The 18,661-nt window shown below is 44.9% G+C and overlaps 1 protein-coding gene across 1 annotated transcript in view; it reads left to right on the plus strand.

The window, feature by feature from the left end:
- LOC134944339 (aldehyde oxidase-like) overlaps positions 1–18,661 on the plus strand; it is a 145,370-nt gene that overhangs the window by 30,488 nt on the left and 96,221 nt on the right. Inside the window, exon 9 of the mRNA XM_063932921.1 lies at positions 17,313–17,454. Within this exon, the coding sequence (XP_063788991.1) occupies positions 17,313–17,454 (142 nt within the window). The remainder of the gene's footprint in view (positions 1–17,312; positions 17,455–18,661) is intronic.

The following is an 18,661-nucleotide window of genomic DNA, read 5'->3' on the forward strand; positions in this document are numbered from 1 at the left end:
TGGATACCTGCCTTGCATACACGTGTCTCTAACAAAAGACTGAGACTCGCGTACGCAACCCAAAGGCCGACGCACGCAGCGTATATTACGCAACAGAGCATCTGGGTACGCCCACGTAACAAATCACACGATAGTGTTATTTTAACAGGCGAAAAGGTGGCAACGCGATAAATAGAGCAAGTCAATTTTAGTATCCGAAATTTAAACTAATAAGATCCTTCTCAAAATTTACGACTCATCTGGTCTAAAGGAAAGAAATTTCTGCGCAGAAATAGAAATAGAAACAAAAGTAAAGTGTACATGTGGTGAGTGAGTGTTTGCATATATATGCTTTTACAATTTTTGGATTGAACCACAAGAAGTCGAGTTCTCGTGAGGTACATACATGTAAGTGACGTGCATGGTGGCTAGGGAGGCATCCCTTGTTAAACATAAAAAAATTTGAGCATTAGAGTATAGCAGACCAGGAGGTCTACTGTAGCACAGACCAGGAGGTCCAGAACAGACCAGGAGGTCCAGGTACAGCAGACAAGGAAGTCCGCTATAAATAGGTAAAGAGCACAACACCAGGAAGGGTTGGTGCAGAACCCATATAGGCCATTGAAGCTCAGGCTGAAGGAATTCGCAGCCATAATTTTCGATTCCACTGGTCGCTCCGCACATAAGATTAGTTGCTTATGTGCAGACTGATTGTACCGCACGTAATTGTGTGCATTAGTTAGTAATTTGACCCAGTACCATTTGCGTACGAAAGGGGTCATAAACGCTATTTGTACATTCTAACGTGATTTGTGTAATTTTTTATTTTAAGGGAGGTTCGCTGGTCACTCAGGAACTATCCAGCAACCAATAGTTACTGGAAAGAGTAAGTGCTCTGCGGATCACCCTCACATGTTCCAGTAAATAGCGGTTCAGGTCGCAGGGGCCCTGGGTCGAGTATGCCAGCGCTAAGGCAGTGTGTGGGCGTATTGGTCGGCGTGGGCGAGTGAGTGGGGTACTCGGTAAACCGCCACCGTCGGCCTATCTTGAACATCTTGGTTTTTGTAAGGGTTCGCTGAAGACCCTGATTGAAGGTCAGAGGTAGTGAAAGCAACACCTGCAAGTTATGGGGGCCAGTTGTTCAGGTAGGGGGCGATCAACCTCGGTTCGGGTTGATTCAGTAAACCAACCAATCGGGTAGGCAAGGTATGTAATGTGTGAAAAATACGGTTCACACACAGAGGTTTTATGTGATGAATGGGAAAGAATGACTGTACATGACGGGGAGAAGTTCCCAAGAGTAGGCAGCTTTAGCCCAGATGTGTTACTAAATCTAAGGAGAAGGATATGTCTCATTAAATCAACAAAGAGACGGATCAAACATTATGATTATTTACAGTTATGGCAACAGGAGGGTGAAATACAGAGAGGATTGGCTCAGGCGGCGGGATCTAACCCTATCAAGAAACTGATAGCCACGGCACCGCCGCCACCATATATATCAGGAGAGAAATTGGTTGCGGAGAATGACGCACTAGGGTGCAATAAACAGGCACTTAGCAACTGTATAAATGTTAAGGATAATGTTAATAAGTTAACTAATGCAAATATTAACCCGTGCAAGTTGTACCCTGTTTTAAACTTTCCCCAGGAGTGTGATCAAGAGGACGAATCGGCAACAATATCGTCGCTCTCTCTAGCAGCCACCATATCAGAAACAGCAGTGGGCACGGCCCAACCCGTAAGATTAGTATCAAAGGCCCCTAGCGGAGGGACAGGTGAGGTCGTATCAACAGGTAAGTACGGCACCATACACTATGCTGAAACCATTTCACCACAAGCTGTAGAATCTATTCAGAACGATGTAAGTAGACTTAATCCCGTTAGGGTAATAGCAGTGCCAAATGGGAAAACTGACACTTCAGGAATCACTCCTGTCAGAAACATTGCCATGCACTGCCCATTTTCCCGAATGGAATTAAGATCAATAGTGTCTGAATTCCCTGATCCTAGAAAAGATCTAGTTGCTAGTCAGAAATACATCAGAGATCTAGGGAATACTGTAGAGCCCAATAACAAAGACTGGCAGATATTGCTGAGGGCATGTTTACCCTCCAATGTCGACCCAGCACAATTCTTAGCTGACTGTAAATTAGATGAGGATGTACCCCTTACGGATGTGTACAACCAAGACATTGTAAAGAGAATAAATTTACAGTTAAAAGAGTATTTCCCAGCTGTTGTCAAATGGAACAAGATTTTCTCCATTAAACAAAAGGAGTCAGAAACAGCTGCTGACTATTTTCACAGGGCATTACTAGAAATGGCTAAATACACAGGCATTGAAGACATCAAAACAAATGTAAATCATAGAGAAGTAGCAGTATCTGTGTTAATGGATGGTTTAAAAGAAGCATTAAAGACAAGGGTACAGACCACGCAACCATGTTGGCGAGGTCTGTCGGTGGCTACTTTGAGAGAGGCAGCTGTTGATCATGATCGCAATATCACCAGGCACAGGGAGTCACAAAGTGATAAGTTAATGGCCGTAAGTATACAGGCCCTGACCACAAGGCAACCTTTGTATAAATCTCCAAACTCTGTGGGTAAGTCAAATGTGGTAACTTGTTATTCCTGTCATAGAGAGGGACATTTTGCACGAGACTGTAAAGTGAAAAACATACAAAAATCATATCAACCCCCTAGACAACGACATGACACACGAAATTGGGATCAGGGACCGCAGAGACGGAGTCATGAGCCACATGCAGGGGAAACAAAAAGGTATCCCCCAAAAAGAGACTGGCAGGTCTCGGGTAGTTCCCAGTTACCCCCTTCTCAAGTAGTTGCTGCCAGCGCGATTCAGGGAGGTCACCATACCCAATAGGGGTGTGGCCATACCTGTAATCTGCAGCCAGTGAAATTGATTGCAAGCCTTGGAAGTGAACCCGAGGTCACAATTGATGTAGCTGGTAAATCATTAAACTTCCTTGTAGATACGGGGTCGGCCAAATCAGTGATAAATTCGACAGTGGGCATGAGAACCACTGGTAAGACAATTCCAGCCATGGGAGTAACGGGAGTAGTCCAGCACTACCCTGTTAGCAAACCAGCAGAGATTACAATAGGGCCTTTGCATACCAAGCATTCCTTTTTGCTGGCGGCATCGGCACCGACTAATCTCCTGGGAAGAGATTTATAGTGTAAAATGGGGTGCGTCATTTATTGTACTCCTGAAGGTGTATTCTTAGACATACCTGAGAATCACGCTCAGGAAGTGCGAGACATGTTAGACTCCCCATCAAAATTAATGTCCCACACTGTTATATTAAATAGGAATCCATCCCAGGTAGAAGAAATGACATCCCAAATACCAGAGTCACTGTGGACTAAAGATGGACAAGACACTGGATTAATGGCAAACGTAGCTCCAGTAGTTGTGCAAGTAAAAGATGGTAGGATAGCTCCAAAAATCCCACAATACCCTCTGAAGCCAGAGGTGGAGTTAGGAGTTTACCCAGTAATAGAGCGCTTGCTACAGCAGGGCATTCTGGTAAGAACATCCAGCACTGCCAATAGTCCCATCTTCCCTGTGAAAAAGAGTGGGGGGAGGGGTTACAGGCTAGTGCAGGATCTAAGGGGGATTAACAAAATAGTTGAGAGTCAATTCCCCGTAGTGCCAAATCCAGCTGTCATCCTTATGCAGATCCCTCCCACTGCAAAATTTTTCACTGTTATTGACCTCTGCTCCGCCTTTTTCTCGGTACCCCTGCATCCTGACAGCCAATATTTGTTTGCATTCACATACAGAGGAGTCCAATACACATGGACTCGATTACCACAAGGTTTCATAGACAGTCCAAGTATATTTTCCCAGGCTCTGCATGATTGTTTACAGTCTTTCCAACCAGAGAGTGGATCAATATTGATACAGTACGTAGACGATTTACTACTGTGTTCAGATTCACTGGAAGCGTCCCTGAAGGATACGAAACAGCTCCTGTTTCATCTTTCAGACACAGGACACAAGGTTTCCAAAGACAAGTTGCAATTATGCCAGCCTAAAGTAAAATATCTGGGACACTGTCTAACACAAGGACTGAGACACCTGACCGCTGATAGAATTCAAGCAATTAGAGACATGACTCTGCCACAAACCCAGCAACAGATCAGAACGTTTTTAGGAATGTGTGGGTATTGCCGTAACTGGATCCCAGGATTTTCCATTCTGGCATTACCTTTGCAGGAGATGGTCTCATCAAACAAACCTGATCGGATTTCGCATACAGACGAATCCGAGATGGCATTTGAGGGACTTAAACAGTGCCTAACGCAGGCGCCAGCATTAGGTATGCCAGACTATGGGAAACCCTTTGAGCTGTACGGCACAGAAAGTGCTGGTTGCGCGGCAGGCGTCCTAACCCAGAAGCACGGTGGTACCAGCAGGCCGGTAGCATACTACAGCGCTCAGCTAGACACGGTAGCGCGATCCCTCCCCACATGCTTGCAAAGTGTCGCTGCGATAGCATTGCTAGTTACAAAAAGCGAAGATGTAGTGTTAGGTCACAACCTCACAATTCATACACCACATGCAGTGTCAGCCTTGCTAAATTCTGCCCAAACCAGGCACGTCTCATCAGCGCGGTTTACAAGATGGGAATTGGCACTAATGGCCCCCGTAAACATCACCATAAGGAGATGCAGTGCATTAAATCCTGCAACATATCTCCCAGGTGTGCCTGGACAGGCACAAAGGGTGGAGGATGAGAGTGGTGGGGAAGGAGGATTTAATACAAAGGATGACACACATGATTGTATGGAATATTTGACCCAAAATTTCACGGCAAGGCCTGACATCAGTGACAACCCACTGGAAGATGTAGATTTTACTTTCTACACTGACGGTAGTTGTCACAGACAGTCAGACTCGGGAGACTTGTGTACTGGATACGCAGTCGTAGATGACCAAGGCACCATAGAAGCAGAACCGCTAGGCCCACCTCACTCAGCCCAGGTTGCTGAACTGGTCGCCCTAACCAGAGCATGTGAATTGGCTAAGGGCAAGTCAGCCAATATCTACACCGATTCTAGATATGCCTTCGGGGTAGTCCATGATTTCGGAGCCCTATGGCACCTCAGAAATTTCATGACGGCAGCTGGTACACCGATAGCGCATGCAGCTTACATCAAAAGGCTTCTAACAGCGATACAGGAACCCGACAGAGTGGCTGTTATCAAGTGTAAAGCACACACATATAGCCAGGACCCAGTATCACTTGGTAACAGCCGAGCAGACGAAGCTGCTAAGTTAGCAGCTGGTACCCCCAGACAGACAGACACCACACAACTGATGGTATTTAATACCATCAACACACAGAAGTTGTGTGAAATGCAAAATTTGTGTTCCACACAGGAAAAGGCAGTCTGGAAGGCAAAAGGATATGGCCAGGAGTCCTCAGGACTCTGGACAGATGGACAGGGTAAACCAGTGGCCCCCAGAGCATATCTTCCATGTTTAGCTGAGGCAGCACACGGGCTGACTCATCTGGGCAAGGAGGGAATGTGCAAGTTGGTAAGAGCATATTGGTGCGCCCCAGGATTTTCATCTCATGCAGGTAAGAGAGCAATGTCATGCCTTACCTGTTTGAGGAAGAATATCGGAAAGGCAATACCAACAGAACCATCTCATATCCCACCTACAGGCGGCCCTTTTCAGGTAATACAGATTGACTTTATACAATTACCCCCTGGTCGAAATTTGAAATATGTACTTGTTTGTATAGATGTGTTCTCAAATTGGGTCGAAGCATTTCCTGCTGCCACAAATACCGCTATGTTTACTGCTAAGAAAATTGTGCAGGAATTTGTGTGTAGATATGGTATCCCTAGAATAATTGAAAGTGATAGGGGTACCCATTTTACAGGTGATGTCTTTCAAGGAATGTGTAAGTTGATGGGAATTGATAGTAAGCTGCACACTCCATATCGCCCCCAGGCGAGTGCGAAGGTGGAAAGAGTGAACAGCACTATTAAAAATAAATTGAGCAAAGTTATGGCAGAAACAGGATTGACATGGCCAGAAGCTTTACCCATTGTACTATACAGCATCAGAACCACTCCCAGGTCCCCTCTTAATCTGTCCCCCTTTGAAATCTTGTTTGGTCGACAACCGCATGTTATGATTAACCCTCAGGATGATTTGAAGTGTAACAATGAAGTGACTGTAAAATACCTGGTTAACATGAGTAAACAGCTAAGGAATCAAAATGACAATCTGAAGTTAGTGATTCCTGATTTGCCAGATAGTAATTGTCATGACATTGAACCTGGGGATTATGTAATGATACGGAATTTTCTACGCTCAGGTTGCCTTATTGACAGATGGGAAGGACCATACCAAGTCTTATTGATTAGCACGACAGCATTGAAGGTTGCCGAGAGAGAGACTTGGGTTCATTCGTCCCATTGTAAGAAGGTTGCTGATCCAGAGAGGTCTCGTGATAAAGAACAGACGGTATAGGAAGTTGTATCACTGGAGTGTCTGTTTCAGGAGAACTGTGACGGCACCTGAGCATTGAAAATAATAAGATCGGAGGCAGTTGTCGATCCCCTGTTCCCTTTTATTGTTTTTCTCCACTTCCCATCCCATCTCCCTCAATTATTTCTTTCCTCCTTCTCATTCTTCTCCATTTCCTCCTATAAGATGGACTTGCCCCAAGAGACTGTGATCCGGATTCTTCTGTTGACCATGATGTTGACCAGAGCAGTCTGTTCCGGCGAGAGTACCATGGAGGTCAAGAGAGGTTCTGGAATGGGTTCTGATGACAGAGATGGAGGCGTAGATTTCCAAGAACAACATAATCTCCGAGTAAAGGCGAGTATCAGAAAACGATCCGATAGCATTGACCATAGAAGGAATTGTGAAGGATTGTTAGCTGAAGAAAACTGTATCTGTAGGCTCTGTGACAATGTAGTTGAGGATGGGTGCATCAAGAAATGTCAGTCCAGTTTTAATATCCACATGGACCGGCATCCATTGAGTGACTATCACTCCTTAGTGGGTAATGTGTTAAATCAGACAGATTGTTGGGTATGCTCTCAAGTACCTCAAGGCCATAGCAAATCAGGATTAGTACCATTCCCTTTAACGGTAGGGGAGGTACTTGAGCTAAGTGGTGGGAGACCGGTGGACAGGAGGTTTAATATCTCCAGTCCTCCTAGTTTGAAGCTCCACCAATATCATGTGGATAGATCCCTAGTATGTTTTAACATTTCCAATCCCCGAAAGCCGGGAAATTGGGAAGTGTCATGGAATAACCAAACCATGACCTTTTTTATACAGAGCCGATAGAATGCCAACAGATACAGAACTTATACGCCACATAGCCGGTAGTGGAAAATATTTCCGATATAGGTATACCCTAGGAAATAGGATCATGAGAGTTGGAGAGGTATCACCAGGATACTGTGCACATATCATACAAACAGATACGTGTACTAGACAGATGGGAGAATTAGGGTTAGGAAATTTCACATGGAAAATGTGTAATATGGTTATGTCCTACTCCGTCCCATATGTTCTCCCCGATGATGCATATTTCATATGCGGGAGGAAGGCGTATAAGTGGCTTGCCCCAAACTCAGAAGGGTTGTGTTATATTGGAAAAGTACTGCCTGAGGTAATGACTGTATCACATACTAAAATGAAAGATATTCACCGCAGTGCCCAAGCTCCTTATACTCACACTCATTACGAGCACATCGTTAAACGGCACCTGATAGAGAGAACAGAGCATCCGGCCTCTGACCTGATCAGTGAATCCACCGGGATTCAATTCCTAATCGCGTTAGATATCACTCGTACCGCCAGAGGAGTGATAAATTATAAATATATATCTGTGCTTGCAAATTTATTAGACAATATCACTGAAATGTATGACGACACATTCAGGTATACTGGAAGGGAGCTCCAAGCTTATAAAACAGAACTGGTTCAGCATAAGATGATTCTCAATTATCTCACAGCTGTGACGGGTGGGTATTGTGTCACACTGGCAACGCAGTACGGCGTGAAATGCTGCACGTATATTACGAATAGTACCGAGGACCCGATCGAGGTCATAGACCAAAAGATGGACGACATTCTCCAATTAAAGTGGGAATTCCGCAGGAGACACAATCTCACCCTTGCCGCTGTGGGTAATGAGCTGACCAGTTGGGTGTCATGGTTGAACCCGCGAAATTGGTTCTCTGGTTTAGGAGAATGGGCTCAAGGAGTCATAATGGATGTAGGGAAGTTTCTTCTATGTATCCTGGGTGTTGTCATATCGATTGGTTTGATATTTAGATGCGTTCAGGCTTTAACGAAGTGTAAACGAAGTACTAAGGTGATGAGTTTAAGGAGTGAGGACATTATAATTCCAATGGATTTGATTTATGACCCAACGATAGAGACAATGTTGTGATGAAAATGTGATTTCTACGGTCCGTTTCTTTCACCTGTTTCTCGTTTTTCTCCAAGGTAAAAAGACCCACTTGGAAGAGGAATTTGGCGATCCAGTATACAGACAACAGATGGATTAAAGAAGAAGTTTTGACAACCTTGTACACAGATAATTGATGAACTATGCCATAGACCCCCAGTTTCCCTAGAAATTTTAAATTTACGCTAGCCCAACACTTTTGTAAGTCTATGGACATTGACAAAGCTTTTTGCCCGCACTTTTTGGCAAAAGCCCAAAGAAGACTGCATTCAACAGACACCGGACAAGACTTCAACCGACAAATGTTCATTAACCTGACATAGAATACCACTGCATTTACCATAATTGTTTCTTATCTTCATCTCTACAACCTTCAGGTAAAGCACACACATAGTCGATAGGGAATACAGGCACATATATCAGCAATCACATATTCCCCCATTCATGTATCATCAACTAAAATGTGCTCCCCCATTCAATCAAAAGCCGAAGAGAGCTCGGTAAAGTTTGACAGCCCATCCACAGACCCGTACCACGGGATAAGAAGGAATTCAAATGTATACTTCGCAATACCTCGAAGCTTGTTTTAAAACATGTACGGCACGATGATACATGACCCCCCAAACATGGATTCATACACACATGCTTCTGCTATCTCACTAGGTCATACCCTTTTCCTACCTTCTCCTCTCCTCCCCTACCCAACCATAGAAATATTAACACATGACATATATTTTTCTCGTTTTGAAATGTTTTAGAAAGTGGCAGTTATTGGTGACTGCCAAAGGGTGGACTGTCAAAGTCAGAAAAATATCATGATGCACACTGCCATATTTGCACCTCATATGTGTGCTCGCTGCGCATGCGTGCGCTCTCCCGTGCGTGCGCATACCCGCTGTTGCGTGCACCCGCAGGCGCACGGTGTGCGCATTTACGGTAAAGTTTATGTGCGTCTAGCGGGCAACTCGTTCGTAACATATTTTCACCATATAATGTATTTTGTAGATTATGGTCCCTTTGATAGAATCTGAAAGTTTAGTTAATGTAGCATGTTCATAGACAAAGAGATCCCTCTTTGTTTGATACGAAGGGTCAGACAAGGGTTATACAGTGGTGTTTAGTATCCATCGGAAGAGTATTTAATTAGCAATATTCCGGTGTTGGTTTGAAGCTGATTAATCGCTCGTGCGAATAGTTATGGACATAAGAAGTTTATGGACATTTACTATTATTTGCACTTTATTATCCATGCGGCGGGAAACCTAGTTTCCCACCCACCTGAGCAGTTGGAAATAGTCACAGCCCACCTGTATGAATCAACCTATGACCTTTTGTTATAATGCGAAGAGGAATTCCTGTGTCCAATGAACAATAAGAATATAGGGACCATTGTACTGTATTATGTGTAGGGTATAAAAGGACAAGCCGATCTGGGCCAGCTCTCTATTCTCTTCAACGGTTCTCATTGCTGATAATCGGGAGCTGGATATCCAGAGGCGCATGCGATTGTTTCCCTTGAGCGTAAGTTTTCTCCGCAATCATATTGTCTTTCTTGTTATTGTGAGCCATATATCTCTCTCTCTCTCTTCTCCCTTTTCTCTCTCGTTTCTCTTATATAGTTATTGTACTGCTATTGTATTTCATGTGTAGTTATCTGGTTAGGTAGTCTATGTTATATTGGTAGTGTATGACTTGTATTGTATTATTCTTTTTGAACGTTCATTCATTTCCTTAAAAGGCGTTAGACCCTTAGACCGGTATTGTGTGTGTTCATTATATTGCAGTGGGTAATAGGAGCATCTCTATCGCTCAAACAGCTTTAGTACAAACCATCTTACACTGTGTTGCATTTTCATCTTATCACTGCACAAGGGTTTATTGCATAAATACATTGTTTATGGTATAGTTATAAAGGTTTAACATTGTGAGCGTCTGCACCGCTGGTGATCTCCTCGTGGTCCCGAGCGTCCGCTACGCTAATAGCGTATCATTACGTTAGTCGGCAGCCTATAGCGTGCCTGCCTGTGATCTCTTGGCCGTAAGCGAACGTGACGCTCGAGTGTCTCGACTACGGCTAAGCGATTGTTACGCAACGTGCGTACCCTTACGGTATACCATACGCCAATAGCGTACTGTGTTCTTTGACCTCTTAAAGGGTTTTAAGTAAGATAAATATTAGGCTTTATCATGGCGCATAGGGGCGTGGTGGTCAATCGGTGCTGCAGATGGCCATACTGGCGCTGACACAGAAAAGGGGTTAGAACTCCATTTTCTGTAAATCTGTGAGACTTGCCAGTATAAAAAAGAATACGGGGACCACGTGCAATTAAGGGGGCGGTGCTTCCTGGAGATTGGGACCAGCGGCTCAGAAGCGCCATTTCCTGCTGCATCACAGTCCAGGCTGCAAGCAGGGAAGCGCTGCTCCTCCAAGACCTTCAGAAGCACCTTAAACTGGTACCAAGTAGGGGGGAGCAATATACTTTATGTTACAGCTAGTTACCTTATCACAGGTTCTAGTTACTGCCTGGCAAAGCACTGCTTTAGCTATTGAGGCAACAGTGTAAAAGCTGGTTTCTCCCTCTCTGTCTCACCCCATCCAGGCTCTCTGGATTACTGTGTTATTTCACTACGGTGTGTGTGTGTGTGTGTGTGTGTGTGTGTGTGTGTGTGTGTGTGTGTGTTCTGCTGCACAGTATGTCAGGCAAGAAAGTTGTTTGTCAGTCCTGTAGCACAAAGTTTTCCCCTACTCCAGGGGGATCTCTGATGTGTACTCAGTGCAGTCTCCCTTCTCAGGGAAGCAGCACACAGGAACCAGAATGGCTGAATTCAATTAAGGGCATGATTTTCAACATATCATCTGAACTGGCTACTGCCAGGTAGAAAAGTGTTTAAAAAATATATGGATGATTTTCTGATTCACACGTCAGATCTCAGACCTGCGTCTCAACCCCCACTTCTGGTTTCACAGAAACGCACACTATCCCATGTGCTCCAGTCTGACTCTGATGAGGAAATGCCAGATTTGGAGGAGGGGGAAGTTGAGGTTGATAAGGGAGACAATACTCTATCTCAGGGTGTGGAAGCCCTTATATATTCTATTAGAGAGGTCCTGAATATCCCTGATATGGAGACAGAACCTGATGAGGAGTAATTTTTCAATGTTAAACCTAAATCTACTGCCACCTTTCCTGTCTCAAAGGAATTAAACACACTTTTTAAAGAGACGTGGGTTAAACCTGACAAGAAATTTCAAACTCCTAAGCGGTTGCTAACATCCTTCCCATTTCCCCCTGCAGATAGGAAGGTGTGGGAGAATCCTCCTGCTGTGGATACCTCAATGTCCAGGCTGTCACGTAAGATTGTACTGCCTGTACCTGGTGGTATCTCCTTGAAAGACCCTGCTGATGGTAAGATTGAAACTATGCTCAAATCCATTTACACTGCAGTGGGAGTTGTACAGAGACCCACCATTGCTTGTGATTGGATCACAAGGGCCATTGTTAAATGGACTGGTAATTTTATAGAGGGATTTTATACTATGCCTCAGGATGAGCTTTTCACACTCCTGGAACATATTTAGGATTCTGCTAACTTCATGAGTGAGGCTATCAAGGAGATTGGCCTAATTAATTCCCGTTCTATGGCTATGGCGGTGTCTGCTCGCAGAGCACTATGGCTCTGACAGTGGACAGCGGACGCTGATTCCAAAAGGGCCATTGAGAACCTTCCCTTTACGGGGGAGGCTGTGTTTGGTGAGGAACTAAACAAATGTATTTCACAAGATACTGCAGGTAAGTCCACCTATCTGCCATCTGCGGCTCCTCTGGCTAGACGTGCTTACCCCGGCCCCTCTCTACAGTCCTTTCTTGTGGCCATATTTAGAGGCAGGGCCAGGGGTGCCTCAAATGCAGTTAGAGGAAATCGAGGTAAATCTCGCAGACCAGCGGCCGCTGGTTCTCTGGAACAGAATTCCGTCTCTTCCTCAATGAAGCCCTCCGCGTGACGGTTGGCCCCAACTGCAGGGGGACTTTCAGGTGGGTGCTCGACTCCAATACTTCGATCAGGTTTGGGCAGAGTCTTGCCTGGACCCTTGGGTGAGAGATCTAATCTCGCAAGGATACCGGTTGGGGTTTCAAGCACTCCCTTCTTACAGATTCTTCAGGTGAGGCTTACCAGCTTCACCTGTAGCAAGAGTTACCTTGCAAGACACCATCCAAAAACTGCTACAGACGCAGGTTATTGTTCCAGTTCCTCCTCTGCTCCAAAACAAGGGATTTTATTGAAGCCTGTTCGTGGTACCGAAACCGGATGGTTCTGTGAGGCCTATCTTGAACCTCAAATCTCTGAACCCGTTCCTACGTGTGTTCAAGTTCAAAATAGAATCTCTGCGAGCTGTGGTTTCTGGCCTAGAAGAAGGGGAGTTCCCGGTATCCCTGGATATCAAGGATGTGTACCTTCACATCCCGATCTGGCCGCCTCATCTGGCTTACCTCAGATTTGCACTGCAGGAGAGCCACTTCCAGTTTCGGGCCTTGCCCTCTGGTCTCTCCATGGCACCAAGGGTGTTCACGAAGGTGATGGCGGAGATGATGTTCCAACGCCACGTCATGGGGGTGAACATCGTCCCGTAATTGAACGATCTCCTCATCAAAGCTGTGTCCAGGACTCGGTTGTTGGAAAGCATTGACCTGACTACGCGACTTCTCACAAATCACGGGTGGATTTTCAATCTACAGAATTCACACCTGAAACCATTGCAGAGGCTACAGTTCCTGGGGATGATACTGGACACAGTGTCTCAGAAAGTGTTCCTTCCTATGGACAAAGCCTTGACAATTCAGTCTATGGTTCATTCCATTCTGAAACCACACAAGATCTCGGTGCATCTTTGCATCCGCCTACTAGGCAAGATGGTGGGCTCCTACAAGGCAATTCAATACAGAAGATTCCATGCCCATCCATTCCAGCTGGATCTACTGGACAAATGGTCAAGGTCACATCTCCACATGCACCAGAGGATATCCCTTTCAACAAAGGCAAGGATTTCCCTGCTATGGTGGTTACAGGTCTCCCACCTAGTGGAAGGTCGACGGTTCGGAATTCAGGCTTGGAGTCTGTTGACAACGGATGTGAGCCTCCGTGGTTGGGGTGCTGGACCCAGAGGGCTCAATTTCAGGGAAGGTGGTCGCATCAGGAGAATTCTCTTCCAACAAACTTTCTGGAACTCAGGGCGATTTACAATGCAGTTCTACAGGCCTCTTACCTCCTTCAACATCAGGCCATTCAGGTCCAGTTGGACAATGCCATTTCAGTGGCGTATATAAACAGACATGGAGGAACAAAAAACAGGGCCGCACTGCGAGAGGTGTCCAGGATACTTCTCTGGGTGGAAGTCAGCCATAGTCATTCTGGGAGTGGACATCTGGGAAGCAGATTTCCTCAGCAGACACGATCTGCACACGAGGGAATGGGGCCTTCACCCGCAGGTGTTTCAGCTGTTGGTTCAACGGTGGGGCTGCCTGCTGATCAACATGATGGCTTCTCAGCTCAACATGAAGCTGCGTCGCTACTGTTCCAGGACGAGGGATCTACAGGATGCATCGGTGGATGCTCTGACGGCGCCATGGGTTTACCAGTTCATCTATGTGTTTCCTCCGATTCCTCTCATTCCCAGAGTTCTAAAAAGACTAAAAAGGGAATGTGTATAGGCAATTCTGCTTGCCCCAGATTGGCCTCAACGGGCCTGGTATACGGACCTCCTGGCCATGTCCCTCGAGGAACCCTGGCCTCTGCCGCTTCAAGAAGATCTTCTTCTGCAAGGGCCATTCATCTATCCAGACTTACCGTGGCTTTGTTTGACGGCATGGAAGTTGAACGGGAGATTTTAGCCAGGAAAGGACTTCCCACCAAGGTTATCGCGACTATGGTCCGAGCCAGGAAAGTGGTAACATCTAAGCATTACCACCGCATATGGAAGAAGTATGTTTCTTGGTGTGAGGGTCGACAGTATTCTACTGTGGATTTTCATCTTGGCCGGTTCCAGCAGGCAGGCGTAGATATGGACCTTCGTTTAGGCTCCATTAAAGTTCAAATCTCAGCCTTGTCTATCTTCTTCCAGAAGCAATTGGCTGTTATTCAGGAAGTCCAGATGTTCTTGAAAGGTGTCCTTCGCATTCAACCGCCCTTTGTGCCTCCCATGGCTCCATGGGCTCTCAATTTGGTCCTGACCTTTCTTCAATCAGAGTGGTGTGAACCTTTACATAGGGTGGACATGAAGTATTTGACTTGGAAGACTGTTGTGTTATTAGCCTTGAACTCTGCAAGGCATGTATCGGAATTGGGGGCCTTATCCTGTAAGAGTCATTATCTGGTGTTCCACTAGGATAGAGTGGAACTCAGGACTCGCCCCCAGGTTTTGCCTAATGTGGTGTCAGCGTTTGAAATCAATCAGCCGATAGTGGTTCCTGTGGTGTTTGACACGTCAGTTACGCCGAAGTCCCTGGAGGTGGTTCGGGCTTTTAAGATTTATGTCAGGAGGACGGCTCATCACAGGAACTCTGACTCGCTTTTTGTTCTTTATGACGCTACCAAAATTGGATGCCCTACTTCAAAGTAGTCTGTTGTTAATTGGATCTGTCTGACCATCCAACAGGCTTACTCTTTGGCATCCTTGTCGCTGCCGAGATCTGTTCGGGGCCACACCACACGGTCAGTGGGTTCTTCACGGGCGGCTGCCCGTGGTGTCTCAGCTTTACAGTTATGCTGAGCAGCTTCTTGGTCTGGTTCGAACACGTTCGTAAAGTTTTACAAGTTCGATACCTTGGCCAGGGAGGACCTTCAGTTTGGTCAATAGGTTTTGCAGGGGTCTCATTACTCTCCCACCTGGTCTGGGAGCTTTGGGAATTCCCCATGGTACTAAGACCATCCCAGTATCCCCTAGGACGTTAGAGAAAATAGGAATTTAATACCTACTGGTAATTCCTTTTCTTGTAGTCTGTAGGGGATACTTGGTGCCCGCCTCTGTGCTTCGTGTTTTTCCTGCAAGCTTTGTTCTTGTTTGTTCTTGGTTGGGTCTGCTGTTGCTGTACCTGTTTTCAAGTTGTGGTTAGCGTTGCTATCATCTTGTTATGTTGTGTGATGGTTTGTTCTTTCACCACTTTCTTATCTATTTTCCTCCTTTCAAAGTATGTCCGTCTTCTCGGGCACAGTTTTCCTAGACTGAGTCTGCAGGAGGGGCATAGAGGGGAGGAGTCAGCACACTCTGAATATTTTTAAAGTGCCAGGCTCCAATGGACCCCATCTATACCCCATGGTACTAAGACCATCCCAGTATCCCCTACGGAATACAAGAAAAGGAATTACTGGTAGGTATTAAATTCCTTTTTTTTTGAGTGACTTTTCAATTATTCTAAAATTCAGATTTTTAGAAAGGGCAAATTTTGTAGCGAGGTCTCAAGGACTAAGGGGGAGATTTACAAAACCTTCTAAAGAAGGCAAGTGGAGATGTTGCCAATAGCAACCAAGCAGATTATAGATAATGATTTTATAGAAGATACTAGATATATGCTAGCTAGATTATACTTTATCACTATGGGCAACACCTACCGTTGTCATATTTAGAAGGCTACATTCCTTCTGGAAAAGAAAGAATATAACCATCTGTAATTTAGATTCCATGGGGTAGATTTACTAAATGGCCAACACCACTACTTTTCATTTTTATAAGCTTTAGTAAATCTACCCCTATGAGTCAATTGATTTATAAATGCCTGTCATGATGCTGCTGGCCAGTTCTACAAATACGCCAATTTGAGAATTGCCACATGCGACGTGGGGGTCACTTTTGACACACGGGATTAATCAAACATCTTAGCTGCCACCAGCAAGAGGAAATTAGCATCTAAACGCAAAGTAGTCTTTGCTTCTACCTGTCACACACACACACACTGCAATACTTAAAAAAGTAGGTAGATGTGGCCAACACGAGGTCTTGGTTCATAAGAATCACAGAATCATAACTAAAAATTAGATGTTTAATTTCAAGAATACTTCAGAGCTTTAGTTACAAAAAGATGTTACAAAAATTATTAAGTGAGAGGGACAGATATAGCCCTCAGCTGCAGTAGGCCCCCACCCTTGGGATTTTTTACCACTTCCCTGCTGGACACTAAACATACATAATTTTAACATACTGTTGGTGATAGAAAAGAAACACAGGAGAAGGGGAGTGGGTGTAGCCTAAAGGCATTGAAATCTCCTTCAAAGAGAGTGAAGTCTGTGAGGATCTATACCTTTGTCACCCCTGGATAGTTTTATGACTAGCCAGGAAGTTTAGTGGCTTAGTCATATAAACATGTGGACTTCCTTAACTTTCCATCAGGTGATTGATCCGGCCATCTCCCTCTAATCAGGGTTTATAACCTCTGGTCTGGTCATTGCACATGGAGCATTGCTTTCTTCCCTAACTTTATGGTCTGTAGATAAGGGTTGATTTCAGTAAGACAGAATCTACTCTCTCTCACACACAACCTAGATGCATGGAGGTCAAACGCAGGACATTGCCTGTCAGCCATTTTGTCACATCTAAGCTGAAAGAATACAAAATTATGTATATACAGTCACTTGAAATCATTATTGGTGATTATTTCTGCAGGTAATCACCACACCTTAGATCACATATAATGTGTGATTCTTCTTTCTGCATTTAAACATGAAAATGCCATACATAAAGTAGTGTTTCTGCTTTATTTTCTCTATAAGTGCTGAGTGGCGCACACAGGAGGGGTTTCTGAGTGCCTGAGTTTGATGTTATTTCTTAGATTTCCTGACATTAGATATTCCCACCTGCAGTTGCTGAATAACGAAAGCCAGAGGACTCTGACGTTTCGAGGGGAGCGCATGACGTGGATCTCGCCCGCCAATCTCCAAGAACTGCTGCAACTGAAAGTACAATATCCAAAGGCTCCACTTGTCGTGGGAAACACTATAGTAGGCACGTGGGAAGCCAAATAACATCTACTATATATGGGTGAAGCTTATAACCCAAGTGTGAATATTTATTGGGACATGTAGTTTGACATTGAGGCATAATTAAAATAGGGAAAATGACTGGCAAAAGCACTATAGTTCTTTGCTGTATACATGAAGGGGTCAGTGGCATAACTACAGGGAGACTAGACTGGCAAATGTCCAGGGCCCGATAAGGTAAAGCCACCCTCCCCTACGAAATCAGTCACGAAATACTGTAGACTTAATATGTGATTTGGCAATTCATTTCTGTGTACACGGTACTATTACGTTACTATTCAGTTCCAATAGTAACTTCTAATAAAACGATACAATGGCCCCAGGGAACAGTAGCGCTGTATGTATCACAGTCGCCGCTGCACTCGGGACGCAGCAGCGCTCAGCTTCTCCAAGCCCCGCCCCCCAGACTCCTGTGTAACTAGCCAATAGGAGGGCTTCTACAGGAAGGAGAACTGAAGCTGAGTGCTGCGTCCCGGGTGCATCCGCAGCTGTGAAACAAGGTCAGTGTAGCGGACTGCGATTACCAGTGGCTGGTTCAGGTGTCACTATAGCCACAGTATAGGAATATATCGCTCTCCTTACTATGTTTGTGTAGTTCCCTTGTCACTTATGCTCTAATAGCTCTATACATATTAGATAGTTAATAGGTCAACCCCATATGGATGACATGTAAAAAGATCGACAGGGTCAAAAAGTCGACAGGCGCAAAAGGTCGAGATTGAAATCGTCGTCACAAGAAAAGGTCACCTGAAGTTTTATGGCCAAAAATTGTCAATTTCACAGTCTGCGACCACGATTAGTGCAAACGTAGACCCTCGGAATGAAGCAAAAATTTAAAAAATCCCGCTACAAAACTTTTGTCGACCATTTATGTGTCAATCATTGTCATGTCGACCTCTTGTGCCTGTTGACCATAAGCCCAGTCTATGTATGTATATGTTTTATGGTTTTTATCTGCATTAATTGTGAACAGTTTGACTCAATAGCAATATAGAAGGACACTCAATCTTGGGCGCCCGGTGGTACCCATGGCTATAATTTTCCTTGCAATTCCATAAGCCCAGTCGACCTTTTACCTGCGGACATTTTGACGATGTCGACCATATGGGGGCGACCTATTGACTGTCTAACTAGACACTCTCTATCTGAACATTGGAACCTCCTGTAACCCT

Source organism: Pseudophryne corroboree, chromosome 7, assembly GCF_028390025.1.
Source record: "Pseudophryne corroboree isolate aPseCor3 chromosome 7, aPseCor3.hap2, whole genome shotgun sequence".
Lineage (NCBI taxonomy): Eukaryota > Metazoa > Chordata > Amphibia > Anura > Myobatrachidae > Pseudophryne > Pseudophryne corroboree.